This window comes from Coloeus monedula (assembly GCF_965178545.1).
Source record: "Coloeus monedula genome assembly, chromosome: 2".
NCBI classification, from domain to species: Eukaryota; Metazoa; Chordata; class Aves; order Passeriformes; family Corvidae; genus Coloeus; species Coloeus monedula.
The window spans coordinates 95,882,406-95,897,981 of record NC_138782.1 but is presented as its reverse complement, the minus strand read 5'-3'; the positions used below and the strand labels follow the sequence as shown (position 1 = coordinate 95,897,981).

Below are 15,576 nucleotides of genomic sequence, written 5' to 3'. Positions count from 1 at the left end.
TGTAAATACAAGTGAGACCTTGAAGCCTCTCACTGTGGAGAACCACAACCAGTCTCCACTCATTAAGGCAAACAGTTGTGCTTGACTTGTCTGGCGGCAAAATGAAAGATGACAGCTCTCTGGAAATGGGTAAGCATGTCTGAAATTGTGTTTGAATGCCTGAGTTATTTGACCATAATTACACATATTATTTCTGCATAAAGTATGCCTCTTAAAAATGAAGGGGTATCAGTGAAACAACCCATTACTAATAATTCTAAGGAACAAGGTGGACCGAAGCTGCCACCCACGCCACACTGTTGTCCCAAAGGCAGGCTTGCTGCCCTGGGTGCAGTGCCAACACCAAGATGAGGTATTTCTATTTAATCATAGAATCTTCAAGGTTGGGAGAGACCTTTAGGATCAGCAAGTCCAACTGTCAACCCACCACTGCCACCGTAATTCCTAAATCACTAAACCATGTCACTGAGCAAGACGCAGATTCCTCTTCAACACCTCCAGGGATGGCGACTACCACCTCCCTGGGTAACCTATCCCAATGCCTGACCACCCTAATGGTGAAATTTTTTTTCTAATGTCTAATCTGAAAGACCCATGTTTCAGCTTAAGGCTGAATATTTCTTTATTCTAATTGGTGCAAAGCAAGGAACTTGGTGATAACCCACAAAAGGCTGCTAGCTCCCCTGTCACCAAAGCTTTATACCATTTATACGTTTTAGCAATTGACTAGATTAACTACAAGTTACATAGTTCTCTTATTAATTCTAGCTTCTGTTGGTTAAATAATTCTCTTGCTTCTCATCCTAATTAGTGTGCATGCTCAGTACTTCTCCTGAGTGGGTGGGTTTCTTGAGTCAGTGGACCATGGTGGTGGGAATCTCTCCCTGCCTGAATTACCTTTTACACAGTTGGAACTGATCTCAGCACAGTTGCTGAGTTGGCTTTGTTACTTTCTTACTTACCTTGGGAGTTCTGCCAAATGTCCTTGTGGCCCGTAAATTCTGTGTCCTTTGCGCCCACTATCAGTAGTACATCCTTCTCCCCAAGCTTTGCTAACCTCTCTCCCTAGACCTAAGATCACTGAAGCGTGTCAAGCCCTAAACCTTAACATGGCAATTCTACCAACAAGTAATTTATCTTTCTAATGCATGGATATCAACATCATATCATCGTCCAAATACTTGCCCTGGTAGTGGTCTGCTTCCCAATGTGAAAACCTGTCCTTGCACACTCAGTTTAACACCATCATGCTAACTACACAGGGAACAAAACCTATTTAATAGTTAAGAGTAAAGCCTCTGCTGTAGCATTAAACATTAAAATCTTTTTAACATTCAAAGTGTTTGCCACGAGATACTTCTGCCTATGAAAACACTAGTAAGCACAAAGTCTGACTTCTGTAAGCTCAGAAGTAAGGTGCCAAGATTATATAATAGAAAAAAAACAGTTTAGAAGAATCATTTGAAGAGAAGCTTATTTTAAGAGAAAAGCAATGAAGAAAGCATTGCTGCATGCTTTCTACATGTGAAAAACAGTACCTGCATTAGCCTTGTACCACGCTCCTGACCATTGATCTCAGACGTGGATGCCCCATCCCTGGAAGTGTTCAAGGCCAGTTTGGATAGGGCTTTGAGCAACCTGGTATAATGGAAGATGTCCTTGCCCATGGCACGGAGGTTGACACGATAATCTTCAAAGGTCCCTTACAACACCAACTATTCTGTGATTCTAAATAAATCAGATCATAGGTGACTCATGGACCAGTGCTGTTTCTCAAGGACAATCTTAATGACAGCTTCTTTCTCCTTCCACTGGACAGCTATTGCCACATGTACCTGAAGAAATTTTTAGCAGTCTCCTCACATGAACCCTCCTTCAGGCCTGGAGCTTTAAGAGAAATTGAAAATTTTTCCTGAACATCCAATGAAGTCTCATGGCTATCATTTACTGTTAACAAAAGCCACTACCAACATTTAAGTATTTTCACGCAGTTTGCCTCATATGCTTATGTATACAGCAGAAAATACCCCTTTCACTAGTTATTAAGCTCACTTATGGAAAAAAACAATAGCTCTTCCACATATTTATTCATCAGTTAATGCATTACTAAACTACCATTATCATTAAATGACAGTCTAGAGGAGAATAAAGTTTTAATAATCTGACTGTTCAATGAAGAACCTCTTCCACAAGTTTTCAGTGTTAGATGGAAAAAGCAGATTCTATTCTGTAGGTAGAAATACTTCTGACGGATGTAAAGCATAATACCCAAAGTCAGTTTTTTTGATGCAGTTATCTTCTCACCACTGCTGTGATAAACATGGAGCCACAGAACTAAACAGCTGGTAATGTACCTTTAATTAAAGGTTTACTGTCTTACAGTAAGTCTAACCCCTGAGGGAGCAAATTTCAAAGGAAAGCAAGTCTGGAGGTGCCACAGAGGCTGGTTACCCTCTTTCTAGCCAGCAAGCCCCCAAACTGTGCACTGGCATGAGGCAAGGCATTTCCACACTCATGAGATTACCATGGCTGTTCTCTGCCACAGAAATAATTTCAAAAATCTGCAACAGGAGAACCAAGATTAAAATGTAATGCTCAAAATGCTTAATTTTGATTAAGCAGATTGGAAGTGGAAATCCAATGAAAAAAGCATCATCTTCAACTCTAAACAAAACCAACTCATAGAAGGCATGTCCCAGAAACAAAACACAACTCATGTTTTACATTACACTGACAAAAAAAAAAAAAAAATTAGGAACTTCTATGCCACATTAAATATTATCATAGACAAAGAAAACAAAGAAGATGCAGAGGCTCTCATCTCAGCCAACACAGCCAGCCCCAACTAAGCACTCTTGCCTGTTCTCCCTCCCATGTGACAACATCAGGGCTGCAGATTTTTTTGTGCACGACACAACGTGACTAGAGAACCTTCTGCACACAACCCAAACCAGGAAGCTGGCTTATTGAAAACTAAAATTGAGAAGTTATAACCATTTGCATGATTCTAAAGAAGTAAGATGTGGTGCATTACAGAAAGAAGTGTCATCTTTGACTTCTGTACAGTGTAACACCTGAGGTTAGTATTATTAAAAAGACTAGGATCATGTTAACTTTAGATTTCTGCAGCAAAGACAACTTTATTTATTAATTCACCTGTGAAACAAAATGCTCCAAGCTTGTAATTTGCCTTTTGCATCAGAAAGAAAAATAAAAAACCTGAACAACTGAATATACAACATCAACAACAAAATCTTTCCTGTACTCATCCTTCTGATTCACCCTTTCTCATACTGTTAACTAAAATAAGGCATCTGCACAGCAAGAAGAGGTCCTGAGGGAAAAAGAGGAATTACAATAGAAAATATCCCATGACAAAACCACAGCAATCCGCTTGATAGCCGCAGAAGGACATACACTGTGAACAGAATATTTTGTTATCAGAAATACACAAACAATAGGTAGTTTAAGCTTCTCTTACTAAATTCTGAGATTGGGAAGGAGGAAATCAATGTTCACCATGAGGGTGGGTCAATATTTATGACCAAGTGCAGCTTGCTTTAGGGAAAAAAAACTCCTAAAACCCCCCCTAAAAACCACCACACCAAAACAGCCCTAAAAAAACTCAAGCAACCAACCAACCACACACACAAAAAAACCCCTAAATAAAAATCCAAACAAAATTCCACACAACAGAAAACCCCCAAACTTCCAAAGCGGTTTTCATTAATTACAAAATTAAATTTTCAAAGAGCATCTCAGTATAAACTCATCTCAGTGAGTCTTGCACTGTCACATGCACAGTGCATCTGGCAGTAAAGCTCTCAGGTAGGTCACTGGTGCTGCACTACAACCTATACACATCTTATCACCCAGCCACTGGAAGAGCTGAGCAGAGGGAGATGAGCAAAATTATAAGCCATCATGGGGTTAACACACTGTGCATGTTTTGAAAGCAACACGGTTTACTTTAGGTTTTCCCTGATGCCAGGATTAAAACCAGGCAGAAAAAGTAGTTTAATGACAGTCAGTTGAAGTACCCAGAGAATGAATTAACATGAAGACTCTTCAAGGGCACTTATCTTGCTCAAGTCAATATTTAACGAGTTGTATTTCCATGCACTAGTGTATTCATTTTAGAGGTTGCATACATACACACTCATGGCTGTCAAGCAGCATAAGCTGATACACTAACATCATACCTTCAGATCCAGCCCCAGAAAAGCCACTATTTGAAACAGGAGGTATCCATACAAAAAGTATTAAGGAAGTTATAATCTATTTGTAAACAAGTAATTCCACTGTCCCTTTATTTAGCCCAATAAAGCTCAGAGAGAAAGGGTGAATAAGCAGACACGTGACAGATAACGAAATCATTCACGAGTGCTGCTTCCCCCCAAGCGGCCAGCAGGTGAGCACATCGATTAAGACAGCTCCATTGAGATGCATCCACACATGCCACATTTGGCAGAGGCCATCATCAGGAATTTCTGCATGAAAAAAATTCAAAAACGTATTCTGTTTGGGGAATTTTGCTGGGGGAGGGGGAGACTAAAAGCATTTGTCTTAAAATGACAAGAATGCAAAAAAATTTCTAAGACTGCAGGCTACCATTAGCTTTATTATAGGCACAAGATTACCAGGAACAGCTTTTAGAAAGGCAATTTCTGCACACTGGTATATTGCAGCAGTTTGTACAAAATGAGAATGTGAGATCATCATAGTACTGAGTACGAATCTGTATTAATGACTTGGATTAATTTTTTTTAAAGACCACATATTATTGACATTCTGGAAAATGCAACAACTATTTTTTGTGATTCTGTTTTATTTATAACATATAAAACAAAGAGCTAGTTAGAAAGTTTCAGATAACTATACAATTATCTGAGTGGTTTGGATAGATGGACAAACATCTTGCAGCACGTAAAGTTTAAAGAAACTGTAATAAACTGTCTATTCTTGTCCATGTAAGTTGATGTCTATCTTGGCTTCAAAGCTATCATGTGCCATCTTGTTCCACAGGGCATCTAAGCTTTGTAAAATATGTAATTATCTTAAAAGGACATCTGCTCTTCTAGTCCATTAAGTTAACCAACTTTCTTGTAAAATGAGAAATGAACATTACCTTTCTGTACACCATGATGCTCTCTGAACCTACTCCTTCATCAGTTCTGGTCCTTTCTTATCTCTTTTTGAACATTTTTATGAATGTGCATCTGTCTCTCACCAAACTTCACTGGTTGTCTTCTAGCAAAGAGATGATGAAAACTTCATCTGTGTACTTATTTTACGCAGCTGGTGAGCTAGATTCACCATTGCTACAAAATGCCCTAGATTTTGTTCCTGGTTTTAAATGGGTGACAGACAAACTGGAGCCTCAAACTGCGTGCATCTGAACCCAAATTCACTTCCTTAATATGCAGCAATAATTTTACCAGTCTGAAGTTCTACAAGCTGTAATGTAACATCTCTGATCATATAATTTACACCTTGCTACTGCCCTGGAAAAACCCAAAAATGTAACAGGCTAGAAACTGTAACAAGACATTAATGCAATAGGTAGCTCCCTGGGAAGAATCACTCAAGAGGAAATAGAGCTCTTTTCACAGCCTAACCTTTCATTACGAAAAAGGAGAAAGCTTTCAAGAGAGTCATGCATCTTCTATCAGAAGCAACACCTTTGGGACATTCTGGTAAGAAACCTCTGGCCTCTCGTAGCTCCTGAGAAGGGCTACTTTGCTTCTTGCATGAGGAAGTGCTCATTAGCACATGCTCATTTTAGTTCTCATTTAACTTATTTACAAGGTATAATTAAAAAACTAAAGGATAAGGAGGAGAATAAATTGAGTGTACAGGACAAAGATCAAAAGAAGCTTAAAAAGGACTGAGGTAAAAGGAAGGAAAGAAAACAAAATCAAACTAGAATTAACTCAGTAAGATTTCAACTTGCAAGCAGTGCAGCAGTACATTTTTCTTGCTGCCTCATACACAGCATTATCAAATCCATTTAAAGGCCTCCAAATTTCACTTCAAGTTTCCATTAAGAAAACAAATTTTAAAAAGTTGAAGATGCTTATTGTATGCTAGGTCCCCACTTTGATGGGAACAAGACTCATACACAACAAAAGAGTCATTACGTCCAATTTCACTAAACAAGGCTGAGCAAGTCAGATTCCCACTTCACTCACATGTACTTTAAAATAAACTGTCATGTTTTGCCCATGCTTGCTTTCTACATATCTTCCTTCTGAGATATCCCTCTGGCAAACCTTTCTTAAACTTTCTTATGCTGAAACAGCTCCTCCTCAGTATTTACAGACTGTGGAAGACAAGTATTACATGCACATGTGCATACATATGTAAACATAGTTCGGTGTGAAATGCTGTGACTCGTGGTTGTGTGTACGCTCAGCACAAAACAGCAGCAGTGAGCCTTGCCAAGGGCCAGCCATTCCACTTGTCTGATCCGAGTGTCCGCATAAAGCTCCAAAGGGAAATTTAAGCAACATCCGTCAGAGGAATGCAATCAGCAGACAAGAGGCACTGAACAGCACAGGAGACAAGTAATGCACTGGCACAGAAAGGAGCTTTTTGGGACAAAAGCTGGGAAGCTGCAGAATAGGCTACCATCTGCCAAGCTGCACAAATTAATAGTTTCACATAGTATCTGCTAACTCTACTGGAGTACTGAAAAGTTGCAGGTTTTTGATTCTGCTGCACAAAAATAAAAAAATAAACAATGATTACAACTCTGCAACCCCAAAGTCAAGCATACTTTATTGGATGGAAGAGCAAGATGAGAACACAAGGAAATCGTACTTGTTAGCATGACAGAGTCTCACCAGCAGATGTAATTGTTGCCCAAACTTTGTGATCATTAAGGCAATGAGAGTAAGGGTTTGATGACGGATAATAAGATAGTTCACTCTATTGTATTCTCCACAGTCAGGAGAAGTCAAGCATAAACAGGGAGGTCAACTGTCAGTTTTAAATGAGGTAGAAGGATGATTAAGAGGCAGAGGACCTTCACCTGCAAATACAGATTTAAGGAGACCTTTAGAAAGCTTTTTTTAAAGCAACTCTTACTCTGTTACACTCATATTTGATAGGCTTTTATTTTTTACCATTACAAAGGCTTCATGGTTGTGGAAAACACAGTAAAAAAGGACTTACCTCAAAACAGACAACAGCTCTTGGTTCTATTAACCCTGCAAGCAATAAAAGAGCTGACTTTTCAAAAGGCAGCAGAACTAGCGGTTTGACCTTTCCAGCTCTTTACTCAGGAGAGGATGGGAGCACTAGGGAATGCTACCCTGCAATGTAAGCTGTGATGCTGTCCCACTCCCTTCAAAACAGATGCCACCACCATGCTCTGTTAGCACTTAGCCTTAACACTTCTGTCTGGCACCCAAGAAACAGCACATGAGGATTCCCCACAGTTTCATTCCTTTGGAACTCCAGGGAATGGAGTCCCTAGGAGGTTACAAGCACCCCAAAGGACCCACACAGTTCTGTAATGAGTCTTACAACACGCACGGCAAAGCGGGAGTCCTGTTGAAAACAAAACCAAAGCAAAGGCTGGTATCTACAGTCATGAGCAAACACAGTATTTCCTTTCCACAATGGCATCACCTAGATGAGGAACAACCTTTAAAGTATTCACAGATATGCCCTGAAAGACAAACTCAGTATGTGCTACTGAAGTTGGGTTTTTTTTCATAAACATTCCTTAAAAAAATTTAAAAATACATTTTTCACTAAACATAATCACAGAAACGTGTCTTGAACACAAAAGTAATTTTGTTTATTCTGATTTTATCTCTACCATTACATGAGGGCTGTCATCTCCATTCTTGATTTCTATCTTCAACAAGTTTTTAAAACAATTAAACACCCTCAGGCTATGACTTTTTACATGAAGGTCAAAGTGCACAAAAGACTTTTTATGAAAACTGTCCAATTAGTCAGTTGATTCATCTAAGCTGCATATAAATGTGGCGCCACTTTCTAACAACTGAGAGGAAAAATGGAAAACAAACGTACTGCCCTCTACATTAGCCTATCTACAGCACAGCTCCAGGAAGTTATGGACCGAGGTATGGTTTTGTGTTTGCACAAGAGCAGACTGGCTGCAAGTACCTGGGCCTTTAACACACTCCTAAATGCTGTGTTACATAAAAATATATAACTGCATAACACAGCAGAACAAAGTTGCCACACCTAAGTTTATCAGCGTTTGCTAAAATGAAGAGGTAGACAACGACCCAGGTTACCTGACCTCCTCTGAATGTTCACAGACATTTCTAATACAGCTCTCAGCTCCTTATCAAAATCACATCTGTAAATGACACTGGTCTTAAAATCCTGCCTCTTGCCATGCTGCAGCATGGTAGAAGAAAACTGTGAATCTCCTTTAACACAACGCTCCACTATTTACCCAGTATAACCACTTTGTTCAGTATGGTCCCCAGGCCAAAGGAAGAATGAGGCTCCCAGAGTCCAGTCTCATCATACGGATAAGATTACCAAGTGATCAGCTGCGGGTGCTGCAGGCGCTGGTTGTACTTTCCTCCACACACTCCTGCTACTTTCCTTACATTAAGCAGAGCTTGTTGGGTCTACCTGTGAAAGAGCTGAAGCTCTGCTGAGAAAACCAACCACCCGAAAAAACTGAATGGAAGTAGTTTTCTGCTGGGTTAACTTTTTGAACTCAGATGGCCAGTAACAACACAAGGCAGGCAGCAGAAATGTGAGCCTGGAACACAGGGAGGGAAGCTGAACCAGCTTCCTAGTGGGTCAGCCTTAGCTATCTTGTGAAATCTCACTCTGAGAAAGCAAGGACAATTAAAATCTAACACCCATTGAAAAACGAGTACCATCTCTTAAAGATTAATGAGGAAACCCTCTAGCTAAGCCTCAGAGCAACAGGAAGACTCTGTCTATATTCCTGGACTCAAGATTGTGAGGCTGTTTTGTCAGCATAACTTCAGTCATACAAGACATGTGGAAACACCAACATCAGACAAGGATAGATTAAAAAAGTATACTTAAACTTCCTGAGTCCACACCACTCTAGCTGCAAAACCCTGTGGTGTAGACTCTACATGCTTTCATTAAACAGATTTCAGTAGCCAAGCCCCCACTCACTCATGGAAGCAGCTCCCATGTGCTGACGTTTGCCCTGCTGTTAAGTGAATTATGACAGGGTTAATTTAAAAAAAAACAGACTTTAAGAGACAAGTTCTATCAAGGTGCACACAGTGAACAGCATTTTCCTCTGTGAAAGAGCATGTGTGAATAGCTGCTACTACTGGAATAAAGTTTTCTCACAAATGCCTTTGCTGCTCAGAAAGCAATCTGTGCATGAGACAGAGATGCAATGTATCCGGGTCTGCTCTTCCAACTTCCCTGCAACCTCATCTAGGACAGTTCAAATGACCAGTGCGGGATCTCACCAACACCACAGACAAGGAGAGCTTCTAGTTCAGCTCATGTGAAGCTGCTCCCTGTCTCCTGGGGAACTGATCAATGGAGGAGGCAGCCTTTGCTCCTCGCAGAGTGCTGTCAGGCTGTGGCACAATTGAACGCAGGTTTACAAGGCAACACACCGAAGACTAAAGTTACATTCCTCGGGCACAAAGCACCTGTAACAGTGTTCAAGTCATGACCCGAGCGATCATCCTGATCCTTGTTCAGAAGGCAGGCTGACAGGTACCAAACGCCCAGGAAACTATGGGGTAAAGCAGGGCTCAGCACGTCCCTTTCACACAGGGATACAGGAGGAACACGGCGCGCGGCGAGAGAGCCGCCACTGCAGAGCCGCCCGCCCATCCCCGGTCCTGCTTTCCTCCCAAAAACTGAGTCTGAGTCCAAGGCACTCGAGGCATAAACACGCTTTACTCAGACTCATCAAGAGAGCATAAACAGACTCCGGAGAAGGAGCGAGTGCTGCCGAGCATCACCGCCCCGGGAATACACCTCCCGAGGGGCTGCCCGGGCAACCGACTGGTGCCAGGAGGAAACACTGAAAGTTGTCCTAGCGTTTCAGAACCGCGGGTGATAGCGGGGCAGCCGTGCTGCGCAACGAAATGCGGCGAGCGCGTGTGTGTGTGCGCGGGGTAAACAAAGCCCCGCCGGGCAGCCCGCAACGTCCCCTCCCGCCGAGCGACCGCGGCCGAGCGGCCGGGCCCGCTCCGGGGCACCACGGCCGGCACGGCCCGACCCGCGCCGCACCGGAACGGCACCTGCGCCCGCGCCAGGGGTCGGCGGAGGCCACGGCGGAGGCCGCGCCGGCAGGGGTTCACCCACCTCGTCGCCCCACTTGAGCACGTCCTTGTGGCGGTCGCGCAGGGCGCGGTAGATGTGGAGGAACTGGAGGATGCCGTGCCGCCGCACGTGCTCCGCGTACCGCCGCGTCTCCTCCCAGCTCAGCGGCGAGCCCTGCGACAGCAGCCCCATGCCGGCCGGGAGGGAGGGAGGGAGGCCAGGGAAGCGAGCGGAGCCCGAGCGGAGCCGGAGCGGAGCGAGTGCGCCCGTGCGCGGTGCTCTCGGGGCCGCGGGTGCGCTCGCTGCCGCGGCGGCGGGACCGAGCCCGGCGCCGCACGTGACGGCGGCCGCGCGTCAGGCCGTGACTCAGCACTTTCCGCCGGCAGGCGCCGCCCCCGCCGCGCCGAGCGCGGGGCTGAGCGCGGCCTGGCGGCCCCGGGGCGCCCCAGGCGCGGAGCCGCCGGGGAAGGAGGGGAGGGAGCGTCCCCGGGGAAGCGAAACTCGGGGAGCCACGGCGTCGGCAGTGCCCGTGAGCGCCGCTGCTCCGAACGCCCGGCGCACGCCCCGGGCACGCGGGAGGAGGCGCCGCTCGCCTGCGCGAGGCGACATGGCGGCGGGACGGTGTCCCCGGCCCGCCGGGGCAGGACGCGCCACGTCCGGCCGGGCCGGTGTTCCTGGGGGAAAGGGACCCTCGTGCGCCTGAAAGCGCCGAAATGAAGGTGCTGATTGAAAGGCCCCAAGGCGCGGATAGCGTGCGAACGCTGCTGTGTATTTTACAGATCAGAGCACAGTGCAAAAGCGTGATGCTCGGAAGGGGTAGAGGGAAATCCAGAGAGGTCACACCTCATCCCCCATAGATCCTCCTCTGCATCTCTCCGGCTGCGGAAACCAGGTGTTGTGGTATCAAGCGTAAGCCCAGCTCGTGAAGATGTTGAAAATGAGTTTGTTACCTGGGAATTGTTCTGGAGGGAATTGCGACAGCATTGTCTCAGGAAAGGAGATACGGGGGCGTGTCAAGGCGTGTATTTTACATTTGATAAAATGTAGAAGGCCTATCAGTGCTAGTCTTTACTAAATGAAGAGACAAAAGGCACTGAACGTTAACATGGAGGGAAAGTTTCTCACTGCTGAGAAGCAGAAATTCATTACTCCTCGAGCCTCGTTGTTACATCCACAGAGCTTGTCATAGGCTGCAGGAACAAGCAGGGCTGGTATGTAGTAGGATAAACTAAGGCTTTGAGAATTAGTAAGGTATTTTAATTGTCATATAGCCCACTAATGGATGAACTATGTTATTAGATATTTCATTAACTGAATGACTATACTTACAAGAACTGCTTAATTGTCTTTATTCCAGGATATGAGATGCCTAAAGGATAGAATAAGTTCCCAAGATAGTAGACTAATAAAACTAAAATGCATTAGTGGTAGATATCAAATATTGACGTAAAATGACTCAAAAGTATTTTTAATAACCAAGTTTGTACAAAAAGGGAAGCACTGACAGAATAAGAACAATCAGTAATCATTTAAATTACAAATATTTAATTTATAATGAGCTGGTTTTTAGGAGCTCTTGTTTTTTTAAAAAAACCCCTCATGTTTTTGGCTGAAATTGTACAGGCCAGCCTGATTGAAAGCAGTGCTGTTGCTGGAACTATTGTAGATCTGGAGATGGATGGTTGAGTTAGTTTGAGGGACAAGAAAACAATCTTCTAGCTAAAAAATCCCACAGCCTTTTTTATTTTTGAAACATCAAGAGGCCAAAAGTCACACACTTGGCAATGGCATTCTGATGAGGCATATCCCTGATGTGAAAGCCAAGTACTTTATTTCAGATCTATCTAAGGGGACAAAGGGATTTTATGCACTGCCCTGCACGTTTGAGGGCAATTGCACCAAAATATCAAGATTCCATGTAGGTGCCACCATGCTGCCATCCAGCCTCAGCTTTTCCACAGCTTTGAGTTAGAGCTGAAGCACCTGAGGCATCCTGGCAGTGACAAGTAGCACCTGAAAGCCAACAGCTGTGTTAGCCCTTTTCTGGCTCTTGGGGCAGTGAGCCTGGGTCTGGAGCAAACCTTTTTGTATCAGATCAAAGTTAACATTATCATCTTATGAATCTGGGCCAGCCTGTCTGTATGGTTTAGGGTCCGTGCTCTCGGTTCACTTGGCTGACAGCAAGAGCCCTGTGTTACTGAGAAACTTTTCTGGAAGAATTGGGTATTTGGTATGATCCCAGCTGCTTTGAGTGTGCTGGTGTATAATGGACTGTAAATATTTCCAGCAACATGCACAACATTTCAAAATTAAGATCAGTTTTATTATATCGCATGCTGCTATTATGCAGTCTGTACTCTTCAACTGACCACTAATGCTACTCTTTAACCTGCAATTCAAGAGCACATTTTCAGTGTCTTGTCTTTCTCAATATTTAAACTCAGCTAATTTTTATGTTATTTTAGTGCCAATATCTGCTGTATTTCTAGTTCTGTGTGCTTAGTCTTATCAACTGTAGAGCTAATACATTGTTTATAACAGAAAATCAAGGTATTTTCCTTCTGCACCAGTAAAACTGATGTAACCTCCTCTCACACTGTAATGTCTAGCACAACAGTGTGACAAGTCAGCTCTGTTTATGAAAAAGCTGGAGCTTTTTCCCCTCCAGCTCTAATGTATGAGTTCTGAAAATGCGGGCTGATCCACAGTGGAGGACTAAGCCACTCTAAAGTTGACAGCATCACATGCAGAAGTGTTCATTTGCACATTGCCTAAAATATGACTTCAGGACTAACCACCATTGTATAATATCTGCCTACATGCTTAATGTTGTATAATTACTTCCAGTACACTGAGTATCATGTATAATTACTTCCAATGCACTTAATATGAAAAAAAGCATCTCTGAACATACAGGCAGTACTTTGGATGATATTATTAGTTTACTCTGTACCCATATCCCCAGCCTCAAGACTTAACTAGTTTTTCTGAACAGTCCAAAGGAAATCGTTGAGGGAAAGGGCTGATGTACTTGTAATTTGGTAAGTTGATCAGAGAAGAGTATGTGACTTGCAACCTGTACAGCAAGGAGCTGTTTCACATGTTCCTGCCTTTCTCCACAGAGGATAACTCACTTTGTGTTTTGAATAGCTGCAAAGCTATTCAAACAAGCTGCCACTAAATTTAAATAGAGTAGCTTGGCTCCTTGAGAATATACCCACTGGGAGAAAGATATGTAGACTCATAGGTGAGACCACTCCTACAGAATCCTTTCTTTTACTGTCTGTCATTAAAAGTAATAAGTACCAAGCAGATGTCTTGTGATAAGGCTGTTATTAGAAGGAAGAAAGATTTGTCTTACTTCATGAATCATCTGCAAAAAATTTTTAAAGCAGCTTTGTTCAAGGTGATTGTTGAGTTGGCATTGCTGTATATTGTGTTATTCTCTGAGTAAAATGAAAATACTTCAAATGAAATAATCCACTTTCAAAGTTTTGGAATGGTATGTTTGGTAGAAAAAAAATCATTATGTTTTTTTTGATCAAAATTTTATGCTTCCAGGTCTATAATTTGTCATGTGCACTTGTATCCATCCACCAGAATTGACTCAGGCGAGCAGCAGATGCAATAACTGTTTCCTTTTGAGTGAGGAGGCCTCCAGGCATTTCCTGAGGCACTGGAGAGATCTGTGCTCAGGCAATTATTTTTTGATGCAGAAAGTCTTGCTGACTAGCAAGTTGGAATAAATGATCTGTCTGGGGGGAGAAGGAAGTCAGGACACTGAAAAGATTCAAGTGAAGGATCTTCTGATGTATCTTCCAGTTAAAGTATTCCTGCTCTGCATTGAGAAATATGATTAATGGGGACTTATTCTGGTCTAACTAATAATGCTTATTCCTCTCCAAACTAACTTCTTAATTACTGTATGAAACACATTGTTGTGGCTTGTCAGTATAGCTTTAAAATTTATTTTTCTTGCTGTTACTTGATGTAGAAATGACTGTTGTAGCATTAAGTTATGGCATGAGTCTCAGTGGTGCATTTCTAGGATTTTTTTGGTGACTTTTCATTGATAACAATTGGTTTTGAGGGTTGGAGTTTTTTACTTCAGAAAGGATGAATTGTGCATTTCAGTCTATAAAGTTTCGTGCATTTATGTAAAAAGTGAATATATTCACATTGTTTCACCATTTTGGTCTGTATTAACATGTTCCTTTTGCAAGGAACTTGAATTGCTCCTTTCTGAGTAGCCCACATATTCTTTTGCTGTGTCTGTGCACAGGACATGATTATGGTGCCTTGACTGAGTCGGGCATATCTAATCATGCCTGAATTCAGTGTGCATTTTAACAAAGTGACTGAGTTCCTTGGTTACTTGAATTCCCACCACAGGCAGGAGTAGGAATGTGCACTTTTTTTGCACACATGTATCCTCTTGAAGGATGATACACCAGAAAGTCCTAACTCCATCATCAACATCTCCTGAAAAGAATCCACAAACCCACAAATATTAGTTGAATGTGGGTTGGAACACTCAAAAGTTAGCTGAAAAGCAGAATAAATAAATCACATTTTTCCCTTTAGCAACTGTGTCATCTTTCTTGCCACACTCAAGCTGTAGCATATTTTTTACAGAAAGAAGTTTAGCAGCTTAGAATAAAGTACTGATCCTTAGTGAAAAAAATAGTAGAATTCCTAAGTAAGATGCATTAGTAGCAGCTTTTGTATCTATTTTAATACCAGTTTTCAGCCTTCAGTTTTTTACAGGCTGGGAAGTAAAAGCAGAGCCAGTGAGCTGCACTGCCAGGTATACCCCAGGCCACCAAAAGCCAGAGGGGCTGTAGCACTGTCTCATGCTCCTGCCTTGGTGTGGGCCAGGACGGGTGGCCTGGGCTCAGTTGTCCCTCCCTCTTGGAGGCATATTCCTCTACCAGGCAGCGACCTAGAGCCACAAGCTGTTCCCATCCTGGGAGCAGCATGATGTGCCTTAATGTAGTGAAGTCTCCCTGCCAGAGAAAACAGACATCTGAGAGCTGTGTAGATATTGTATATGAATTTGATTCTTCCATCCATACCCGCATTCCTTCAGGTCAGGTCCAGCTCAAGATACTGAACTGCCACAGTATTAAATCTGCAAATCTGGTAATACCACAAATTTCCCAAGACAGGATCTGTTTTTTTCCCCGCTTCATGTATTTGTTCACTGCCTGGCAGCTTGTGTGTTGCAGTTCTGTGCGCTTTCATCCTTCAATATTGTTACTGCAGTGTAAGTTATGGTTCCTGGTGGGAATAAGTCAATATTTACAA

At 42.8% G+C, this 15,576-nt stretch overlaps 1 protein-coding gene across 1 annotated transcript in view; it reads right to left on the bottom strand.

Annotated features, from left to right (window-relative positions):
* Positions 1 to 10,601, bottom strand: part of GCLC (glutamate-cysteine ligase catalytic subunit) — a 37,127-nt gene extending 26,526 nt beyond the window's left edge. The window contains exon 1 of the mRNA XM_082302917.1: positions 10,312 to 10,601. Within this exon, the coding sequence (XP_082159043.1) occupies positions 10,312 to 10,461 (150 nt within the window). The 5' untranslated portion in view covers positions 10,462 to 10,601. The remainder of the gene's footprint in view (positions 1 to 10,311) is intronic.
* Positions 10,602 to 15,576: the final 4,975 nt, after the last annotated feature.